The sequence below is a fragment of the Zonotrichia albicollis genome, chromosome 1 (assembly GCF_047830755.1).
Source record: "Zonotrichia albicollis isolate bZonAlb1 chromosome 1, bZonAlb1.hap1, whole genome shotgun sequence".
NCBI lineage: Eukaryota > Metazoa > Chordata > Aves > Passeriformes > Passerellidae > Zonotrichia > Zonotrichia albicollis.
In genome coordinates, this window is record NC_133819.1 from 22,355,399 (window position 1) to 22,379,318 (window position 23,920).

Consider the following 23,920-nt stretch of genomic DNA (forward strand, 5'->3'; position numbering starts at 1 on the left):
AAGAATATTCTGTGATTCTGTGATAGTTACCAATATTTGCATACAAAAATATTGCCTAAAAGGTACAATGTAATTGTCACCTTTCAAAAGGAACCCAGAATATTCAGATTAGTCCCATCTTTACTTCAAAGCAACATTAATTCTTGTCATCGGCTCATAATTGACCATCTTATCTGAGTTCTGTGCTACTTTTATATAATTTGATTCTTCCACCAAACATTCAATTCATTGACATAATCTTGGCTCTCAAGAACCCATGTCAGATTCTGATTTCCTTCCCATTTTGAAATTTAGCACACCAGAATGTCAATTTTCTTGGTTAAAAAAAAAGGGGAAAAAAATCAGATTCTGGCTTTCAGTTTGAAAATAATAAGAAATTGGAACAGTACACATGTCAAACACCGAGTCATAGCTTAATACATCTAAACATGGAGTGCATCAGAAGTATACAGCAATTGTTATAGAAATTTTGTCATGTTCAGGGAAATGAACAGGGCTTTTTCCTACATAATTCTTTTTATTGTTGCAGAACGTCTCTCTAAAAGCTAAACCTACAATATGTGGAAAAATGATCAAGTTTTTTTCAGAAATCAAAATCATAACTTTCAATCCAGCTGTCCTACTTCTCCTTTTCCCAGAATAGTTCCCAATATTATTTTAACTCACCTAGTCTAAAGAATATGAAACCACTATCACCATATTGTATCTGAATTGGTGCATATTTTAAGATGCTTCTTTTTCATTTCAGTACATATACTCACAGTATTTCTCTTTTTTTGAAAGAAAGAATTAAAATTGTTGTAGGGGTGTAGAAAAGTATGGTTTACTGGGGAAAAAAACATGGTGTAAAAAAAAAGGGCAACTTTGAATTTCACAGGAATGAAAATTTCATGGAAGGGAGTAGTAAAGCTTGCTTAAAAAGTTCTTAGTGTCAAGTGATAGGAAAGAATTTGAAAAGCAACATAATATTTCGGAAACCGTGAGTGAGAGTTCATCTTTTGACTTTGACTTTTTGACTTCATCTTTAAGCATGCTCATGTCTACATGAAAAACTAGATGTGTTTACAGCACCATTTGATGTAAGAGTAAACAGACATTATCTGGAGCATGGCTAAGAAGATAACATTAAATGTTACCTCCCATAACTCCAGAACTCCATATAAGTGGGTAAGAGAAGTAGTACTGGATTGCTCTTATAAAAGTACATCATGTTCATTCCTACTCTCTTTTCAGGGAGAAGTTTCTAGAATACTGTTAAAAATTTTAAATTATGGCATCACAATTGAAGTGGGTCAAGTTTCAGCTCAGTGACATGTAGCACACCATTAAGTTCAAGGGGGCAAAATACAAATCATAAGCTGCAAATAAATATTTTAAGCACATGGTAATAAAAAAAAAAAAAATTTAAGCTAGATAGGACCAAAATATCTTTGCCTTGATAAATTGGAAAATTAGTGCATTCACTCTTCATGGTTTGGTCAACTCTTTCTATGACGCATTGAATTTGCTTAAGAAGCACCTACTTGCTCTTGTCATTTCAGAAGGAAATTTTGTTTAACTGGGAAGAGAGATGGATAAGCCAAGTAGATGGAAGAAAGGAGACTTACATCAAAGGAGAGAACACACAATAATAATGTGAGGCAAAATTTGTAAAATCATTAAATAAGCATAAAATATAATGAAAACAATCTTTTTTAATATCAGTACAATGTACTGGGATGTGTTCTCAGAAGACTGTCTCTGATAACCAAAAGCAAAACCAGGCTCTTGAATTATTATCCCTGAAAAACAACCAACCCCCCTCAACCTCCCCCAAAAAAACCCCAACATATGTTCATCTTTTTCTGCAAATAAAACAGAAACTGGAACATAAACTGCTACTCCAATCCCATGCATGAGGAAATTAAAATTAACAGGTCTTCTATCTGAATGTTCTTCCTCTGTGGGCCTCCCTTATGACAAGAATAGCACAAATATACTTCATCCATATTATGGGTCTTTAAAAATAATAACATATGGATTAAAGCTGATCTTTAATCTATATCTTATTTTTAATCTATAATCTTTAATCTATATGTCTATATTAGCATTGCGATGATCAACACAGACATATGGGAAATAAAAAAGAGAATTGTATACAGCAAATGCAAATAAAATATTTGCCTATATCTGTATAAATAACAAACTGTAACATAAACTTATTTAGGAACTTAGTTTCATAAAGGTGAATGAGCTAGTAAAATGGGCTGGGAGGAGAAAAATCAAACAGAAAGATGTGAGAGGGAACAAAGAAATTTCAAAGAGCACTTGGCAGATGGTTTAAGAACCCAAATCCCAGAACAGGAAAAGACCAAATAGTTATAAACAGCTAATCTCATTTAGAAGGAAAGTCAATTCTCCCTGTCTTAAATTTATAATAAAGGAGAGAAAGGAAAAATAGATGGTAAATACTATAAATCACAAGTTTAGAAATTGGAAAAGAACTGATGGAGGAAGTAAAAAGGGCAAAAGAAAATCTGTAGTCATCAGAGATGAGGGCAAGAAAGTTTCTGCAAATGTATTGAAAACAAAAAGTATTTTCTGGTCCAAATTGAAATTATTTACTTGTTAGCAGTGACATAAAAAAAAAAAAAAAAAAAGACTATTCAAAACAGATTTCTGTTCTATGCTTGGAACAATGCCAGATGACAGCCACATCCATGATGTTTAGGATGACTGTGAGGTACCACTCTATCAATATTTAAGAAGGACCTTAAAAAACATGTTCTAGAAATAAATATTTTTGTCTCAGCTGGTTCAAGCCATAAACTCCCCTAATATTTAATGTTTATTTTTAATGAGTCTCAGAGCACTAGAATAAAAAGCATCAAGCAAGATAATGCCATTATAGGATTTAAAAAGAATAAACAGGAAAATCTGTCATTTTGACATTAGTGCCAGCGAGAATACTGGCATGACTGACACAGATCTCTGTAAAATACTGAAGAATTTTAATGTAATTAATGTAATTTTTTATGGATTATATAAAATAGCTTTGTCAAAGTAACTTTGATTAATTTATTTATCTGGATGTCCCCTATCTTGTGTTAATGAAAAGATTTGATTGGAAGATTACAAAATTCCTTTGTAGTCTTTTCTGATTGAGCAAACTGCAAGGAAATCTCATGTATTACAGCTCCTTTACTTGGACCAGGCATTTTTTGTTATAGAATTGCTGCTAGATTCCTGGTTATCTTTAACCATCCTACTCCAGAAGAGCTCAGTCTACTTTGAGCAAGTACAAGAGAAATAATATTTTGGTTTAGACTGATTGAAAAAAAAAAAAAAAGCAAGCCGTAATTCTAATTTTTTTATAGCTAGCTATTATATCCTATTAAAAAAGCAATTTTTTACTTCCTTCACATATTTGATGAGGCTTCTGCTTTAAGTCCCTCCAGTGTCCTTCACACACATTTGCCCAATTTGTAACTTTTCATCTAAAGTTCAGTGGCTGGTGACTGTAAGCAAGATTACATTTATCTCAAGGACATATTCAAATATTTTTTTAGTGATGGACTTGAAGCTCTCTTGCAGAGCCCTTCAAAGTCACCATTGAGTAGTTGAGTCAACTTTCCTCTGTGTAAACTATGAACACAGCACAATAACTTGGAAGAGGTTTATCGTTTATGCTCTGTTGTTGTTCCCTCAGCTGTATCATAGTTACCAAGAATCAACCTATTATACAGCTAAATCAAAATTACGTTAATTCTGGTGAATTACATTTTTTTTTCAATGCGTGTTCAAAGAATTAGTGATGATTCTGTAAATTATTGCAATCGGTGATACCTGTAAATGCTGGTTCAGTCTCATCTCTGTTCCTTCCAAAAATCACCCCATCTCTCTATGCCTTCATTTATTTATTTGTAAAATGATATCATGGTAAGGATGAAATTTTGTAAGTAATCTGAGTTCTGTCTATGAAAAGCGTTATTTAAAATCCATGTATGGACATTTCTACTGTCATTTTTGTTGCTCTGAAAACATTCTGACTGCATTGAAGAAAGTTTGAGGCCAGGTTTTGAACTCACCTGAGAGTTCTGGGACAATTTAGACTCTCTTTTCATTAAAATGTAAGTGATTTTGTCTTCTGCCTGCTACAATTAAACTAAGGGAAAAAAAGTGGTGAGGCAGGCTTTAAAAACGTGCAAAGTCATAAATAATTTTAAAATAAGACTACAATAGGCACTGAAATTTTTTAAAGGCACTAGTCTTGCATTGGATCTGTAATGCCAGTTTCTTCGTTTTTAGCAACTTAAAGGAGAAGGAAAAAGAAATAAAATATATAAGATGATAATTTTGATCTAAGAAGGGTCCAAACACCCTGACCAGTGAGGTAATATTGAACTGGAAGGGAAGATACAGATCCTGGCCCAAGTTTTTTATCATTGTAATGTGTTGATTTTTCTGGATAAATCGCTCTGCATTCCAAAGGACACTAAATGCATCTAATCCAAGTACACAGTGTGCAGCCAGCTTGGTGGAGCCCATGACAATGTTTGCTGGAGCTGATAGAAACATGAGTGGGCAACAGCTCAGGCTTCCACAGGAGCGAGCTGCTGGCACACCGTGCATGTTCTGTCCCCTTCCCTGTGGAAACAGCCTCCAAATGCATCTGTTTCAACTTCATCTGGGGATTCTTATGAGAAATACAATCGGATCTTTGAAAATGGAAAGCATCCACAAATGGATGCTTTCATCCAGCAGTAGATGAAATCAGTTTAATTAGCAGGAATACTTTCAGGTCTGGTTAAACAGTAAGAGTTTCTCTGAAGACATGAAAAACAAGCCCTCCAAAGGGCCATCTGTAACTATCCTTCAGGTTAGATCTGTGATCAACATCTCATTCACTGATAGATGTATTCTCTAGGACATGTCTGAGGACTGAATTTTCCTCCCTCCTGCTATCATCTCATTCCCTAATCCAATCAGACAAGGATATTTTCTTTTTTGTCTTCTCATTCACTTCCACTACCAATATTAAATCTGTTACAGCTGGCTATAATAGAACATACTCTAACAAATAATTACTTGAACACACTTCAAAGAGATCTGTAGCTATTTATGGGTAAAACAAATGAAAATTTATCAGCCAGTTTTTGAGCTTCATCTCTTATTGTTAATTCCTGTATATAATAGCTTTTCCAATTTATTTTTAGGATTTTACTTACCATAGTAATGACAAATTCCTTCACATTGCTCTTTCCCCACTTTCACTTAGCAAGCTAACACAGTAAGCTTTACATATGGAGTTTAATTATGCTCTCTAGTGACTATCATTCTCATTTGATAGTTTGCAGTGTGAAATAATTTTACAAATAATGCATTTGGTTCCAATGTTAGGGTTACAGGCAAGAGAATAATTACTGAAATTAACATTCCTTTCTTCCTCAATTAACCCTTCTATGGTGAATTTGGTTAGAACCTAATTAAGGCGCCTTTTTGCTGAGTGGGAATAAATCTTTAAAGCAAATCAGACCCTCAAACACATTAGTTCAAGGACTTCAGTTCAAAGAAGGCTCTCTAAATATAACAGAAGACATATACCTAATATGGTACATACATTTTTACCTGGGGCTGGAATGCATAATGAGTAGTTTGGAGGGTGCATTGTGAATGATATTCCAGAACAAAAACATTCTAAATGTAATGGGAAAAATGATTTGACTTAAACTGAAATGACATTTTCTAGTTTAATACATAGAAAATTAATTTTTTCTCAGATACCTTCTATTCCCATCCATGCATTTACACTACTTGAAGAAGAGGAGGATTTGCTGCTCAGAAGAGTTGCAGCAACAGTTCTTCTTCCCAGAATCTGGAGCAGTTGGCACTGAGAACCCCTGTAAAATCTATGTAATGGCACAGCCCATGGCAGAATACTTCGGAGAAGCTATGCTGTCTCCAGTACCATACTCCTATGGTCCTCAAATTGAGACACTTGCCAGTTAACAATGAGGCAAAAGAGTTGTTGAGTAGCTCAAATTCCTCCTCATTTGTTGTTACCCGTTCAACACACTTGTTTGTTTTCTTTATTTGGCAGTGTTTTCTTTAACCTTTATTTTCTGGCTGACATTCCTGCTCTCTCTATTATTCTTTTCATCTTTTGCTAAGATCAGTTCCAGCTTCACCTTGGCCTTCCTGACCGGTCCTTACACAGCTGAGCAGCATTGCTATACTCTTCCCAGGACACCTGTTCCTGTTTTCACTGCCTTTCCATTTCCTTCTCGCCCCTTATTTTGACCACCAGATCTTGATTGAGCCATGCCATTCTCCTTTCCTCTTACACCAAAGGATTGGTGTAACTTCCTCAGAGATCTGCCACCTTGGTTCTGCTCCCTTGTCCCAGAGGGCAGTTTCTCAGGTGGCCCTATTGACTAAACCCTTGATTCCTCTCACCACGTTGCAGGGATGGCAATTTGCTCCTGACTTTCCAGCAGAGCAGTGGGATCCAGCTCCTCTGTTTTGCTGCCCGTGCTGTGTGCACTGGTGTAAAGGCACGTCAGCTGGGAGGTCAGCTGTGGCTCCTTCGTAAAGGAGAAATTAAGATAGAGACCTTTAATAACCTCTGCACACAATGAAAGGAAAGAGGTTCTTTTCCATTTCACTTTATCCCTCTTGATTTAGACAGCTGCTTTAAAAACAGGTGATTAGGTCCCTAAAGTGTTTATTTCTTTCCAGTGGTTATGAAGAAAGGCATCTGAAGCTGATCAGAAGAATAGCAATCCAGGTAAACATTTACCTGCACAGAGAAGAATAGAAATCAGGATCATAACTCTGGATAGAAAGTAAACTCAGTATTGCAAATGCAGCCAACAGTGAGTGTTCAGGTGGTCATAGGTCAGTGCAAAGCAAGTACTGGCCCAAATAAAGTGACAATTTAAAAGAGAACAAAACACAACCCCCCAAACATTAAGAATTGGAAGAAATTGCTAAATACAGGTATTTGACCACTGTTATTTTCTGTCTAGCAAAAGTAGGCACTGAAGATGCCATTAACTCATTTAAATCTCCTGGTGATTCATATTAGAGTTCCAGGAGGAAAAGCATAGATTCAGCAGTTTTTGACTGAGTCGTAGACAGAACAGCCAATGGGACTCCCTGCAGTTCTACAAGTAAATCTTTCCATGACAATGAACATTATTTTGTAGTCGTCTAATAGTCTCTGTGGGTGTTTATAAGAAAAAGTGATGGTTAACTTTTAAATATGGAAATACCCACCAACAGGTGTACAAAAATCTTAGAAAGAATAGAAAATTAGTCTAAAAAGAAATATAACTGCATGACAACTATATTTGTAGCAGTTGGAGGACAGAACACAAGAAAGCTATTAAATAAATCCTATTTTATTATATGTGCCTGTATTTGCATGCCCAAGTACCTAATTATGTGAAAAATGCAACTGCTGTGTAAAGAAATGTTAATTTTCAAGCACACCTACTGAGCTTAGGGTTGTCATTCAGATACCTGTTCAATTGCTTGCTCTTGTACCCCACCTGCAGAAAATATCTGTGAGCTTGTCAGAAGGCTGGCACAGGTTATTAGTGAAGAAAACCAGGGCTTTGCAGGTTCAGCAGACAGTCCCATGATCTATCCAACACAGCTGACAAATTTCATTATGACTCCTAAGCAGAGCTCTGGCAGTGCAGCTTTGTTTTGTTTTGCTGAGGAGATGTGCAGGGAGAGCCCTTTCTCTCCTCAGACTGTAGAACCTTGGATTTCTTGGATTTCAGCTCCAGTTGATGAGTTCTCTGCTATGCTTACCTACATTTCTTTTTCTTTTCTCTACTTCTCTGACACATGCTGCATGCCATTAGAGAGCAAAAAATACTGCTTGTACTCCTATTCTTAGTGTTGGTCCATTTGCTTTTTTGATTATCATCCTGACTGTCAAAGGAACGAAACGACATTGCTTTGCAGCACTGCTCTCCACAGCTCTCAGTTTCACACTGTTCTTTGTTTCCTTGACAGGTAGAAACTGTTTCTGTTTTTCCTCATGAATGCTTTAAGTGTGATGCTGAACAGCTCACAGTGACAGCTAAAACATTGCAAGCTGCCCTAAAGGGCATTTCTCAAATGTGTTTCTTTGCCCTTTCTTCACAATGGACATGTTAATAAGGCTCAGGACTACCTATGTTTTTCTGTGGAGAATAGGATCTTTACAGCTTAAATATCTCTACACTCATGTAAATATTACCTAGGTGACAGAACTTTTGGATTTGTTCTGGGAAGTTTCTTTGATTTATTTTTTAGCTTTGGCTTTAGTATATTATTTGAAAAGCTTTTTTTTTTGAACCAAAAGTAACATCGTCTTACATATTCATCCATTTGACTGTAAATTGCAGACAACGAGGTTGAGGGAATGGAGGGCTAAGTGACTGGCCTGGCAAGGGACAAATGAACAGTGAGAGAGGGCACATAAAGGGACAGGAAAGAGATAAACACACAGGGAGCAACCATTTCTTTCCAAGAAGGTGAAGCCTAAGAGCTTTAAAGAGGGCTTTGTAGCTGTCCTGTTTTAGAGTCTACTTCCATGAAGTACTGGATGTTGGTGCTAATATAAACTTCACAGAGAAACAAACATTGACAGACTGTAGACAGTTCTGATGAAATAGTTAAGCTTTCATCAGGCACTAGGCAGCACAATGATTACAATGATTCTGCTGGTCGGTGGTGCACCAGTTCCTGGAGCAAATCCCTGGCTTTCTTATCCCCATCCAACAGAGTGTCTGTGCAAAACCATCAGGATGGCTGAGAGCCAGACACCCATCTTAAGCTCCCTGAGCAGATGATTTGTGGACAGCCCAGCTCTCTCTGTCTCCAGATCAGTGCTCAAAGGCATTTCTCTTGGGGTCCAAAAGGCTGAGAGCAAACAAAAAACTTCTGCTCTTAGTCTCCCAGCACTTAGTTTTCTCTCACAGATGTTATCTGACTTTTTAAACAATCCCATACTTGAAGGACAGTTGATGTGACAGTGGTGAGAGATGCTCACTACAGCTTCCCAGCACTCGTCACAGACAGAAATTACAGACCTTGTATGGCCTGTTTCCACCAAGTGTTTTTCCATGCCTCTCTATATTATGTCTTTGCCACTAACTGGATTATTTCATCTTACCTGGACAAAAAGAACCTGTCATCTCTTTATATGGAGGTTTTCACCCATTTGCTTTATCATAATCTATTGGCAAAAGCTAACCCTCTCTCCAGAAAGCACTTCTCTCATGCATTTATAATTTTCTTGACCTCTACAGTTTGAGGACTCTTTGCCTCCAGCCCTGTTTTCTCAGAAGCAGGTGCATGTGGGCCATGTACAGCTCTGTGCTGTGGCTAGATTGCTCACCATACCTGAGCTGCAGAAAGCAGTATTTGCTTTTACCATCCTTGGTCAGCCTTCAATTTATCATACGATGCATATTGACCTTCTGGCCCCTAAAATAGTGAAACAGCAGCATGAGATGGTGGCAGTGATTTGGATGTTGATCTTTAGGTGCTGGTGGACAGTCAAGTAGGCATAGATGCCGAAAGACGAGCAGCAGTTTAAAAATGACTGAGACATCAGAACCTTTCTTCAAATGTACTTTCCGCATTTGAAATTTTGATAATTTAGCATTGCATGGTGTTGATACAGTAGTTCTAAACTACACAGATGAGTGTAGCCACCTCTGGACCAAGGGGAGAATGAATGCAGTAGTTTAATTTCAGCCCTGGTCCTCAAAGTTTCCAGTTTGGGCATCTGGCTGAATACACCAGAGCTCCTTCCCTGCTTGCAAACATTTTTTCCCTGAACATTGGAGAACTGGGGAAGGGGGAAGGCATTCCTGCCATGTAGTATGGAAGCATGGATCTGAACTGGGAAGTTGTAAGGTTAGGTGTGACTTGCTGGCTCCTAGAGAGCCCAGTGAACTCAGAGACAACTGTTTCTGCAGAGGATGCTGTTGACACTTTCTAGTTTACATCTTCTCCTTTCATTTTCCTTCTGTTATCAATAGTGCAAAATCAGGCAATAAAAAATATAATAAAGGCAAAGAATTTTTCTCTCTCCAGCAGCAATTACCTGATTTATAGATGTGTGAGGTGATTAAAAAATTGTGAAAATAACTATAAAAGAGTTTCTTGATCAAATATTTCAGACAGTGGTTCTCTCATTTGAGGAAATAATACAGCCTTTAAAAGATACAAAACCAACAGATAAGCCCCCACACATCTGCGCATACATGTCCAAGTAGAGAACTATAAAATATATTACACATAGGAGCTCAGTTATTCCAGTATGTGCCTGTGGATTACATTTCAACAGGATGAATTAAATAGGAACATGTTGACCTCATTAAATGGATTCCAGTTTTGTGTCTGTATTTGTATACAACAGAACATTTTTGTATTCATCAGAAACCAAAAAAGCTGTCATTCATACATAGGCATCTATCAAATAAATAGCAGAGGGCAAATTATGCTCTCTTGTTAAGCAAAAATAACATTTTCAATCTCTTCTCACTATTATAGTATTTTAGGTATACTTTTATTCTCCATTAACATACCAACTTCACAATGAAAAGTGAATAAATTGAGTAAGAGGAACTGCATCTGGTGTGTACATCTCTAATCCCTTCTGTTTATATTCTTTTCACACAGAGATTGAAAGATTTAAAACAAAGAGAATTTGCTCGAAATGTGGCTTCAAAGTCATGGAAAGATGAGAAGAAACAGGAAAAAGCACTCAAGAGACTCCACCAGCTTGCAGAGTTACGGAAGCAGTCAGAATGGCAAGTTTTTAAAAATCATACGGGGTTTTAATGCCCTCTTTCCTCCCTTCCAGAAGAAAGTATAATATTTTTACTCCTACACAAGTAGTGTACAGAGATTGTGTGTATTGTGACCTGTTTTCAGCTGTCTTCAACTCCAAATGATCCTCTTCTGCAAACCATACATTGAAATCCTCTGCCTTAATTACCTGCTGTTTGAAAGTTTGTCATTTTCTCTCATGTAGATAGTTATTCTCACGCCTTCTAAATGGAGTGCTTTGAAGATGCTTTTATCATATCACCATTTTACCTTATCCAAACTGATGTGAAGAGATTAGTATGACTGTCTTAACATTTGATTGTAAGTTAATGGGAGACGATAAACCCTTTGTGAATAATTTTTACTACTTTTAAGGTACTGGGAGTATTCTTCAGTTTCTCTGTAGGATACTTTGAATGAAAAACAAATTATTAACTGAATTAAGTTGGTCTAATACTGTTAGCTCTATTGATTAATATCAAGATAGAGGACAAAGATCGCAGTAGTAAACCTTTAAATTTGGAAATCTTTGTTTAATGACAAGAAATGCCTCAGTAGAATAGACTGACATCAGACCAATTGTTTATATTAATCTACGACCACAATGAGTTAATCAGATAAATAAACTGGCATTGTTTTAAATTCATCAGAAGACTAATGTACCCTGGAAATAACAGCATTCAGAGTTTATTACAAACTCATTTTGGCCTATGTAATTGCTTTTGAGCAATCTGCTGAAATATAACAGTTTAGCGTTAATATATCCCTTTTATGATTACGACTCTATTTTCATACAAATCTGCTGAAACAAATGTAACTGCCTGTGGGAAGATTCCTTCATGCCCACACACTTGAAGATGTAGCCTCGGATAGAGCAATAATATCAGTGATAACAGCAAAGCCAGAAGGAATCGGGGAGGGAAAGAGCAGGTTTGCTTTTAGGAAGAGCCGGGAGTCCATAATATTTTGCACAGAGTGTGGAAGGGAAGAGCTTGCTATTCCTCCCTGTGATCACTAATAGGCTCAGGGGAGGCTGAGTGCCAGGATTTTGGCAGAGGGGCGGCACTCCCAATTGCTCAGGAAAGACAGAATGTCAGCCTTTGTGAGCAGAAGTCCGCACATGCAATTGTTACCATCCCTAGGTACTGTCTCTCAGGCTCCAAAACAGTTCCTTACAATGAGCTAATTCAATTTGACAACAAAATTATTGTCAATCTTGGGCACAGAAAAATTTTATTTTTTTATTCCAAGAAGACTTTGAAAAGGATTTGTTTATGTTTCTTTATGCCTTCTCCAAGAGAAAATTATTCCTCATGTAAATAGGGGTTAATTTGTATCTCCTGATGCTGAATTTCTGGCATTTCTGGCAAAGGCAAATATATTCTCTGAAATGCACACATATTCTCACATTATGAGTTGACCCTGCTCCAGGGAATCTTTCTATCTTTCCCATTGTTGAAGATCAATTTTTATAGCATTTTTATAGCATTTTTGTATTTTTATAGCATTTATAAAGCATGACTGCAATTATAGATAGCATATAGGCAGATCTGACAGTTTTAATTTATTTACATTTAATAAAAATATTTTATATTTTTTTATCAAACTCTTAATTTAATCTGGCTCTAATTTTTTTCTTCTTAGTGTACTGAGGTACCACACTGATAGCAAATGTAGATAATTAGTCTAATGAAATGTGTATTTACAATATATCTTAGAAAAACACTTATGGTTGCCATATATATCATATCTTTCATGGAAAATGGCTACAGTCATTTCAGTATCAGTTAATTATCTGCTTCAAGAAATCAGTGGTTTGTCTTTTTTTTAAGGCCCTAGAATAGGTAACTTTTTTCTTTAATTACAAGAAAATTAAATAATACTTAAAATCTGAGATATTTTGAAAATAGGAATAATGTAATTAATGGAAGTAAGACACAGAAAATGTATCAAAGTAAGTCAAATCATGGTTGATTTGAGAGACCAGGGAAGCTGTGATTTTCTTCACCCCAAAGGGTGACAGTTTTAGTATTAATTTCTCTGAATATTTTGCAGTCATTTATTGTGGAATAAAATAAGGATCTATTCTTTAAAAAGTTAAACACATTCTTCCCATAGCAAGCAGAATGTTTCTCTTTCTCTTCTAGAGTTTGATTTTGCAGATGCTCCAAGTGGAAGCGTCTCTTTTTGAATATAGCACAATTTCCTTTACAGAGGCCTTTCAGAAAAGCAAGACTTACCACAGATTAGGTTCTCCTAAATATAAATTTGGAGTAAAACCAATATTTGTTCTGCTTGTACATTGGCATAACTGAAAAAGAAAATTCATGTGCTGACATTAAGCATTTAATTGTCTCTATGGAGAGACTGTCTTGCCCATACAAAATTCCAAACTGATGATAAACTGCACGTTTGCTGAAACTTAGCTTTACCTTGTAAAAAATTGAGTGACACCCTCCTTCACCAGACAGACACTGTAAAATGCAAGCTCTGTCATAACTTGGTTACTCAATGCAGCTTTCTTTTTTCCTTTATTTTTACCTTAAAGCATCACTGGGAGCGGACCATTGCTTAAAGCCCCCCGATTAGTCCTGGAAAAGCAGCAATCACCAGATGGCATTTTCCTGTACAAGGGCAGCAAGTTTGCAGCAAGTTCTCAAAGAACCACCACAAGCGAAGGACAAGGCTTCTCCAAAAGCATACTAGGGAAACAGCAACTTATAATAAGCAGGCACCACCCCCCAGCTGAAAGACACCATGCACTTGGAAACCGCATTTCACAAAAGTTCCCATGCAGCAACAATACCTCTCAAAGGGCAGGAGTGTCCTTTTCATTCTCTAAAAAGGTCCCTTTGAAGCTTGAGTCCTCTGCATCAGTCTTCAGTGAGAATTGTGAAGAAGGAAATGATTATAGTGAGTCCCCCAATCATAAAAAAAAGCAAACTATTGAGGGCTGTCATTCTGTCACTCTTTTGGAGGAACAACTGAAAGCAAGTTTGGATAAAGAGTCACCTATTGCACAAGACCAAACGGATTTAGATAAGAGTGCATCAAGTCATGTAGCTACAAAACCTAAAATGCTAAAGGAAAATGATAAAAGTAGTGATAGGGAATCAGAAGAAAAATTCAGAGCTAATCCTTCATTTTCTAAAGTCAAAATACCACTTCCAAATTTGAATTTTTCTGCTTCACTGAGAGAAACAGAGCAAGAGAGCAAACTGAATGAATCTGAGCAATTCTTAGAAACTCCCATTTCATCTTCATGCCAAGCTAGCAATTTTTCTACACAGTTGAACACCTACAAGCACAGTGATGCCCACCTGCCTGCCCAGTTATCTGAGCTCCCTAGACAGCCAGAACCTGAGCTGACCTGTTCAAGCAACATTAATGACAGTCCTGGAGTGATAAAAAGAGAAAGATCTTTGGAGATCACAGAAACCACAGATAGAAATATGGAAACACTGGAAAAGGAGACCATGGTTAAAGAAGTTAAGCCCCAGGCATTGCCTTTCCTCCATGTGGTGAGCAAAGATGGCACCACTGCTCTGCAGTGGCCCACAGAATTACTTTTGTTTACAAAAACTGAGCCCTGTATTTCATATGGCTGTAATCCATTGTATTTTGACTTCAGACTCTCTTTAAATCACAGGGAGGGTAAACAGCATGAAACAAACAAAGCAAGCTGTAAAAATCTCTCTAAAAATAAGACTGCAGATGAATATGAACCCTCAGGTTTAATAAAACACAAGCAAATGTCAAATGAACAAGATAATCAGTTGTTGAAACCAAAGAAGATGAAAGGTTCCCTAAATCCAAGAAAGGCCAAGCAAAAAGCTGAGTCAGACATAGGGAAAGAAATGAATGAAAATGGTCAAAAATATATTGCAGATTATTTGAATGAAAATATACCCAAAGTGCCTGCTTACCTTGATGTCTCACATGAGGATTATGTGACAGAAAAAAGTCTTTATACAACATCACTGAGGAGACCTTTAAAGCATCATTTCCATGGCTGTGAAAGAAAAACTCAGAACATTAGAAACGAAAGCATTTCCTTTTCTGCTTTTATGTCTAGGATTAAAAACTCTAACTCTGAAAAATGCCATTTAATTGATCCTGAAGAAAAATATAAGAACCAAAATGACTGCAGATCTCTTCAAGATGTGGTCAGCTGCAGCAGTGACATAAGTGACAGTGGAAAAGACTCTAGTGAAAGTTTCTTTAGTTGTAAATCCAGTTCAAACAGCAAGTATTCAGATAATGAAGGATGTGGAAGTTATACAAGATGCTGGAGACTCTCATCTCCTCAAAAGTCCTCGTATGGCAGACATTCCAGCTATTCTGACACTTCAGTTAGCAGCACGAGTAGCTACATGAGTCCCACATCAAACAATCACAGAAGAAATAATTTGCTTTGTTGTTGTAAAAGAAAAAACAAGACAGATAAAAGGCACAAACACAGAAAGCACAAGTGTATTTTCACTTCAGATGATACAGATGAGGATTATCTTTGTCACAGTAGAAGTCACAGAACTAGAAACTGTATTCAGAGTGGCACAATTAAATATCGAAGATGTTCAAGACATAAACTTTTACAAATCAGAGACAGGTCTAAACACAGCAGATGTAGACATCAGCATTTTGGCAAAGTGCTTAGTAGGAGTAGAAGCTACCACAAATCCAAAAGTGGTTCCACTAGTGATTCAAGAAGCAGTGAAAGATCATCTAGCAGCAGAATATCAAGATGCAGCAGTTCAGGATCTGTCTCAAAAGAGACTGACAACTGTGACAACAAAACAAAAGAGGATTCTGAGAGAGCTTCTATCACTGAACCAGGAAAAGCTGAAACTGCACATTCCAGCTCTCTGAATGTTAATAGTCAGTCCAAAAACTTTGCCACCCGCTCTTCCAAAAACCTGGCAAAAGACAAATGTGGAAAAAGAAAGTCAATGACAGCCAAGTTACTTTTAGAAAGAGTGCAGTCTAAGAAAACCCAGGAACAAATGCATGATCCAGAGAGATTTTCAATCACTAGTGGGATAGAATTAAAGGATCACTTACAAAGTCACTTTGCTTTTCAGTTTTCATCATCAGTAGATGACATTGCAATGTTACCTTTGCCAGAGAAAGTGCTAAGCAAAGGTAAAAATGACATGAGACATAATGAAATCAGTTCACTGGAAAACAGTGTGAAGAAAAACAACACTGAAGCATCAGAGATAACAAATGTTACTCTTTCACCTGGAACTGATTATGACCATTGTGTTCTTAAAGACATAATTCAAATTGAAACAGGCTATCAGAGCCCAAGCATAAAAAGGAACACAGCAATAAAGGAACAAACCAGTCTCTTCTTTAGTGAAGTGCAGCCCTTTATACAAAGCTGTGATCCAGTACCAAATGATTTCCCTGGTGCTTTTCCCTCTAATAGATATTCTGTTGCTGATTCAACAGAGACCAAAGAAGAACTACATGATGTAAACATGGACTTGAACCGGGCAGAAGGCAGTTCAGACTCTTTTTGTGACAATGCTATGCAGAAGTATGGTGATACACTACATGACCTAGAAGTGTACAGCAAATCCACCTCCCCTCCTTTAACGCAGCAGCCCATCACATTTACACCAGAAGAAGTAGACAAATACAGGTTGCTGCAGCTGCAAGCCCAGCAGCACATGCAGAAACAACTTCTGGCAAAACACCTGAAAGTTTTGCCTGCCCCAGGACCAGCTGCCTTCTCTGCAACACCAGCAGTTCCTGCCCTGCCTGCTCAGCAGCAGGCCACTGTCACCACCATCCAGCACACGCTGCTGCAGCGCTTTGCTGTCTCGGCATCTGTGCACCCCCACGGCGGCCATCTCTCCCTGGCGCCCCTCCACCCCCTTTCTCAGGCACATTTTGCCCCCATATCACTGTCCCCTTTAGCACCAGCCCTTATTCCCACCCACCCTGCTTTGCTGACAGGACACCCACTGCACTTGGTGTCTGCCACTCCCCTCTACCCTTCCCCACTGACCTTCCCGGCGCTGCCTCACGCTGCATACATCCCAGCCTTATTTACACCACACCTGAACACAGCCACTCCTTCTGCTGTACACCCAAATCACTTAGTTCATCCCTTATTCCAGGGACAAGAGCCCCTTCACTATTCTTGTTCTATCCAGACCCAACAGTTACCTACAGCAAAAGAAGTTTTCAGTGTTTCTAGCTACTTAAACTAGCCCAAATGATTTCATCATGGCTCCAACCCCAAATTAAAATAAAATAAAGCACTCAGCATTCAATCACCTCTGAGGGGAAATCTACTGTTTTGCTGAGAGCACAACAACAAAGATTTTAAAGTCCACAATCTGGCTGACAGCATATGAATGTTGATTTTATTCTTGTATCACTGAGGAAAAGCTGCTTTAAAGCCTTTCATGGTACTATCACAAGAAGGATGGGTGACCAGTGTCATTCTACGGGATGCTTTAAAAGAATAGCTTGAAGTGAAGTCTATAGGAAAGGGAAGTCAGTAGGAAAGGGACCACAGCACCCAGACAAAATGGGATCAATATCAACACTGATGAGGGATCTAAAGTAGCACAATTTAAGGCTGAGCAATCTTGGCACACCTCAAAGATTTGATTTTCTGAGTTTGCATATGAAACAGTGCCTGGTTTGGTTAAGGTATTTTGAACTGAGTTAAAAATAATGTATCTGGGACCAGCAGACCCTGGGGCTGTCTCCTGGCCAAAGTAAACAGGGGAGGCTCAGAGGGAGGGCTGATGAGTGAGCACTCGAAGGTGAGGATCACAACACCACCTTGAAGACACTTTAGTGATTTCATCCCTGCACACGTGGCTTGGACAGTCTAAAGGCACTGCAGTCAGGTCATGGGTACATAACAAAGCATTCCCTTAGCGTTGGGAGCTCTGTGCTGGCAGAACAGGCTGCCTCTTTTCTCTCCAAGCCTAGCATCCAAGAAGGCTCACTGAGAAGCCAAGTTTTTGGCACTGCCTGGGCATGACTGTGTCACAGGGCATGTCAGGGTGAGCCACACCAGCCCAGAATTGCCAAGCAGCCAGTGCTGGCTTTGAACCTCAGAGGTACTTGGCCAAAAGTCCCCACCAAACAGAGCTCTGATGTGTGGAAGAGTCTTTCCCAAAGAATGTGTCAATATTTTTCATCCCTTTCACAAACAACAGAAACAATTGGCTGGTCCTATAAAATCATGCAGATATTCATAATGATGTAGAAGTAAAAATCTGATAAAAAACTGGCTCTACAGGTTGAGACTCGGAGAAAAACTTGTTTGAGCACTCAGCATTTAAAAGTTTATTGAATCTAAACAAATATGTCAAGATTCTCGCATGGCTTCCCAAACTCTCTACAAGTAAAATGAAATTACAAATCAACAGGGTTTGAATGCATGTATCCAACCTTCAGAGTAACGTGTGGCTGAAATTGTTGTAATAACTGTGTATCTGAAAATAGGTGAAGGCTACAGCATCTCTTTGAATGCCATAGTTTGACACTTTTTATAATGTTTCTAACTGAACACAGGATATTTAGCATGAAATTAGTTTATAATTATGGTTAGACTGCAAGCATGCTTCCCCAATAAAATTGGACCATGAAAATCCAACACACAGTACCTGTTTGTTGGGATTAAAAACATTTGAAATAATTTCAATTCATTTGCAATAAGTGCACAAATAAGTATCTTTCAGAATCAATATAAAACACATTGAAAAACTTTTGGGAGAATTTTAATCCATTATATTCAGCTACCTGAAGAAGCTGAAAACTCTAATTGCAAATAAGTTGTGTCTTTAAAATATAACAGAACCAATTTTCTTAGTTTTAATCAAAATGCATTGATCCATTACAAAAAAAAAAAAAGAAATTATTTTAATTTCTGTCTTTCTGGATCTTCTTCAGCATAAACTGGTAATATGCCAAACTTTTTGAGTTACTTTACAAGTTGTGACTCCTATTTTTGTATTTCCAAGTAGCTTTAAATATTTGGTGGTTTAGCTATTGAAAAAAAAAAAAACAGAAAAAAATATTATGGAGGCTATGCAGAAGCAAAATATTTTAGTGCTGAAAAAGGTTGGAGGCACCAGCACCCTCCAGCATATTTTGGTTTGATTCCCACCTTATTTTTTAGTCTCATTAACAAAATGGATTCATGCCTTTTTGGTGTTACTTATCTGTATGTAAGTAGCATATAAATTATATTTATTTTTCTCATTTAAATTGTAGAGTAATTCTTTAATTGAAATTATTGCCTCAGAATTAAGGAAGTCAAAGATTTTATTTGGGAAGAATGTAGAACTAAATGCTTCCAGAGTTTAATAATTCTTCCTTTCAATTGTGGCTGGAAAATTTCCCAAAATAAGGCCTGAATTTACAAATGTTTTCTGTACTTCCAATACTTTATTTTCTGAGAATCAAACATATTTCACTTACTCTGACTCAACACCTCTGAAAATTTTTACTTGCTTGGATGGAGATCGCTCACGCAGTGGACCACTTGGACACATTAGTCATAATTCTGTAGAAACATTCTGAATTGGACATCTAAAGTAGCAGGTGAAGCAGTGCCCCAGGAGGGGCTGACTGGGCTGTGTGACCATCACCTGCAGTCCAGGGATAATTCCAGCATAAAAGGTGGGGCAATTCCAGCCCCACAAGTTTTAAATTTGTGGGCCCAGTTTCATCTCTGTTGAAGTAAACCCAGCTGTTCTCATTGCGTATAAGAATTCATTTGTACCTTAGGCAGATAACATCAAAAGAAAAATATGGAACGGAAGGAATGATGGGCTAATCTCATCTTTAATGTGTGTACACATATTTTGTATTCCCACTTCTACCAGAAAATGTTAATACTATAGAAATTTCTGTGGCAAGAAACCTGACCAAATCAAACTTAACCATATCCTACTACATAGATCATTTATGGAAAATAGATTTATTTGTTTCCCTCAATGTATGCACCATACAACGGGACTCTAGAATAAATGAAATCCTAAGATTCCCATGCATCATTGTACATACCAACATGGTAGGGCAAATAAATTGACAAGGAAGAATAATTTTAATTCTTGGAACAATGGGAATTAGAATTTTGAGATGCATTAATGGGGAGAAAAAGAGAGATTAGGAACAGAAAGAGCACAACAGAAAACCAGTAATCACTGATTACCAAACACAGGCAATGTCCAATATGGTTCTTAGTGCACAGAAGGGATTTTCTTGGAGAAATATAATAAAGCTATTGGCACAGCTGAAATTATATATTTCCTCTAATTGCTGTCATATTTTTTTCATCAGTAATGTACTTTAAATATGCATCATTATAATTATTAAAAGCATTATTGAGCCTGATGTAGGGAGCCATGCTACAATTTTGATTTTATTTAAAGACATTTTTAAAAGAGTTATAGTGTCTTTATGACAGTGATATATACACACCAAGTTAATAATCTATTTTAGCTTGAGTGTATATTCTTGATACATAATCTAAGGAAAGAGGTCACCCACACCTTAAAATTCAAATTAAAAAAAATTTCCTAAGTGACACCATGATAAACTTTTTTGTTGTTGTTTGGGATTTTTTTTAATCTGATGCATTTCTGGAATACATTCAACATGTATATTTGTTGTGCGGATTTGCATAAAAATGCCATTTGATCAGATTGATTTTAAAAGTGTCAAGTTTATATTTAAAACTGGATAATACTCTGGCTAGTATAATATGTAAACTAGTAATTTTGTTTTGTATTCTCTGTATAAAGTGTTTTATATTATACAGTAGCTAAGTGAATTGCACTATTGTACATGCAATGGAACTTTTGTTTTAGCTTATTCAAGGAATCCCTGGGAATGTAGTTTAATGCAATAATATTTTTTTTCAATAAAAAGGCTTACTGGTATAAAGAGTGTCAGTCATGTATTTTTAATGTAAAGCATACCAAAAGGCGGCAACCTAATAAAATGCAGAATTATGCAAATATATTCTGTATTTTAATTTCCAGAACTGAAATACATTTAATTCATTACTGTGGTTATAATCCTGAAATTTCATAGAATGTTTCCTAAAGATTTTAGTATGTGTTACAAAAGTGGGTTGTTTAAATGGAACTGAAAATAAATATTCCTTACAAAAATTATTCTATCTATGTGTTTTTTCCAAGGATTTTTAATGAATAAATATCCTCCTGAGTATTTTTATGCACTGATTACTTTATTCATAATTAGACATACAACTCATCTGTCAGGTTCCCCAAATAATTGTATAGCAGGTCTTTTGGTAGAGAATCTAACAGTAGGATCTACAAATGTGTCATTTATTCACTCTTCAATCATTCTTTAAATAAGTATCACTTTATCCCACGTTTTCCCTATTACCCTGAGTTTTTCCAGGTTGTTTATTGCATCCTTTTCCATCTACCTTTCATTTAACTTATTTTCTGACACAAGGCTTTTGGTTATGCAGGTACTCAGCTTCAGTGCTCCCAGAACTGCTGTTCTATTTGCAAGGCTACTTGTACCCCTCAGTGGATAGTTTCATAAGTGTCCCATCTCCAGGTGAGCACAAAGACTGAAGGAAGGTAAAAACCAGTGTCTGCATGTCTGTAGTAGATGAAACTCTATTTTTTGAGGTGAGATGTGATAGAGGTTATATTCTGTCCAGCCTATCTGCATAGCTGGAAATACCTTGGCCAATCTCTGGGACCAAACTAATCTACCTTGCAGTGACATTTCATGACTCGGGCATTCTATAAAGTCTTGAAACCAATGCAAACCCACGATGACAAAATTTACACTGTGTATCTAATTCCATTCAATTGTGGTTGTCCTTCTAGTCATTTTATAACAAAAACAAAATTCATAATTAGACATATAAAGAGTGTATGTGTCTGAAGGAAATCCCCTGCAAATTAATATCTATGACATTAATGTTAGCTCAAATAGGCTTCCAGTTGAGATCAGATTCCACCTGTTTGTTGCTGAGCAAATCTTTGTATAAGCCGGGCAAAAAACAAAAACAGAATCAAAAACATAAACAAAACCAAATCCCCCACCTTGTTTTGACTGAGATATAATATGTGAATAAATGAAGCTGTCCACACCTTACTATTCCTGATAAAGTTAACTGTAAAGCCAGCAAAATCCTTCCTACACTCTGGTGGGAAGTGTATTATCTTATTATGCAAACTAAGTATCTTAATATGTATTTTATACAGAAATATAAAGAATCACCATGAATGCAGCTCATTACCTTTATCTTTCTAGACAGCAGGCACAATGTGTGCGGGAATAACAGGAATCTGCAAGTCAGGGAACTGCACTGCTGCCATGCTGAGTTTGGGGCACACTGTTGTGATGTGCTTGAATGTTTCTCTGCCCCAGGGCTAAGGGGAATTAACTCATTAATATTTCAGGTTATGAAAATACTCTCATTCAGGACCACCAGGATGAGCTGTAAGTCCACACATTGCTTGTCTATAGAGCATGTGGTAATGTTAACATTCTTTTTATTATTCTTCAATGAACACATTATTTTCTTTAACAGAAAACACAGATGATGCCAAACTTCCAATTACAGAAATTATAGACAGAAATAAATCTACAGTTACATTAATGGGCATTTACTTTACACATGTACAGCTTAACAGGGACCAATCTGTTTTGTGAATGTGTTTAAAAGCACTCTTGGCTGAGATGTCAAGCGCTAGATACACAACTGTCTTAAAAGAAGATGCAGCCCAAACTAATTTTTTATGACCTAGCTATGAAACCCTCAAAATAAAGATAAGATTGAAAAGCGTGTTAGACTTCCATCAAAGGTATAAGCAGTTCTGCTGCCTCTACTTAAGTGCCCATCTGAAACTTATATTACACAAAAAAATCAATATTTCATTCTTATGAACCAATAAAATTTTTAGACCAAATAAATTTGTCATTTGCAAATCAATAAATTAAATGTATTTATCAATTTTATATATAAAACTGTTTTGTGTACTTCAAGCTTTGTATGAGTAAAATCAGCACCCTTAATAAATAAGTCATCGAGAATGGAATGAGATAATTAGTTTCAGACAGCCATAAAACAATCATTTCTATGTAAAGCAATATGTTCTATACAAAAATGGTTGAATTATAATTCACTTTCATCTTTTTTGCAAGTCACTTATGGGCTGTTTTCTGCCAGTCCCAGTGGACAACCCTACCAAATTTATTAGAAATAGTTATGTGTGTGTGTCTTGGGGACGTGGGTGCGTCATCTGAAGGTTGTATGGTTGCCTCTAATACAAACTTGTAGCCCTGACAGCTGAGAGGTGGAGCTGTGCAAACCTCAGGAACCTCAGCAAAGCCAGGTGAAGGTCTTGCACCTTGGCTGAGGTAATTCCAAGCACAAGGACAGGACAGGCTGGGTGGAGAATGGATCTAGAGCACCTGTGGGGAGGAGGACTCAGGGGTGCTGGTGGGTGAGAGGCTGGGCATGAGCCAGCAGTCAGTGTGCACTGCAGCCCAGGAGGCCAAACGTGTCCTGGGCTGCATCCAGAGCAGTGTGGGCAGCAGGGCAGGGGAGGGACACTGCCCCTCTGCTCGGCTCTGCTCTGCTCTGGTGAGAGAGACACCTCCTGGAACATGGAACACCCAGCTCTGCGGCTCTCAGCAGAAGAACATGGATCTGTTCCAAAAGGCATAGAAATTTGCAATAAATCAAAGATGGTACAAGCAGGCAATATCATTAATCAATTGCCACATATTTTCACAGGTGAAATACAGCAGTGTTCTTGAAACAGGAGGGTTTTTTCTTTTGTCCCTCATGCTGAGAAAGTATAAGTTGCTGAGTAAATGCTTGTCTTTCAGCTGTACACAGATAAAATGTTATGAATTGGAAATCCTATCTGCATCAGGGAAAGTCAAAACACTAGAAATGCTTGCTTCCTGCTTGCACCAGAATTTCTCTGACAGTATTCTTGAGAGTGCACTCGATTTCTAGTGAGTTGGCTTTCTCCAGAGAGGTGGAGCAGATACTACAGGTTTGAAGGTAGAAATGCAGAGTCTGTACTGCTTAGATGTTTTCCCTGTTAATTCGGGTTCC

At 37.3% G+C, this 23,920-nt stretch overlaps 1 protein-coding gene across 2 annotated transcripts in view; it reads left to right on the plus strand.

Annotated features, from left to right (window-relative positions):
* Positions 1-18,893, plus strand: part of ZNF804B (zinc finger protein 804B) — a 223,370-nt gene extending 204,477 nt beyond the window's left edge. For both annotated transcript variants that reach the window (XM_014270355.2, XM_005480272.3), the window contains exons 3-4: positions 10,669-10,799; positions 13,367-18,893. In XM_014270355.2, coding sequence (XP_014125830.2) covers positions 10,669-10,799; positions 13,367-17,039 — 3,804 coding nt within the window. In that variant the 3' untranslated portion in view covers positions 17,040-18,893. The remainder of the gene's footprint in view (positions 1-10,668; positions 10,800-13,366) is intronic.
* The last annotated feature ends 5,027 nt before the right edge of the window (positions 18,894-23,920 follow it).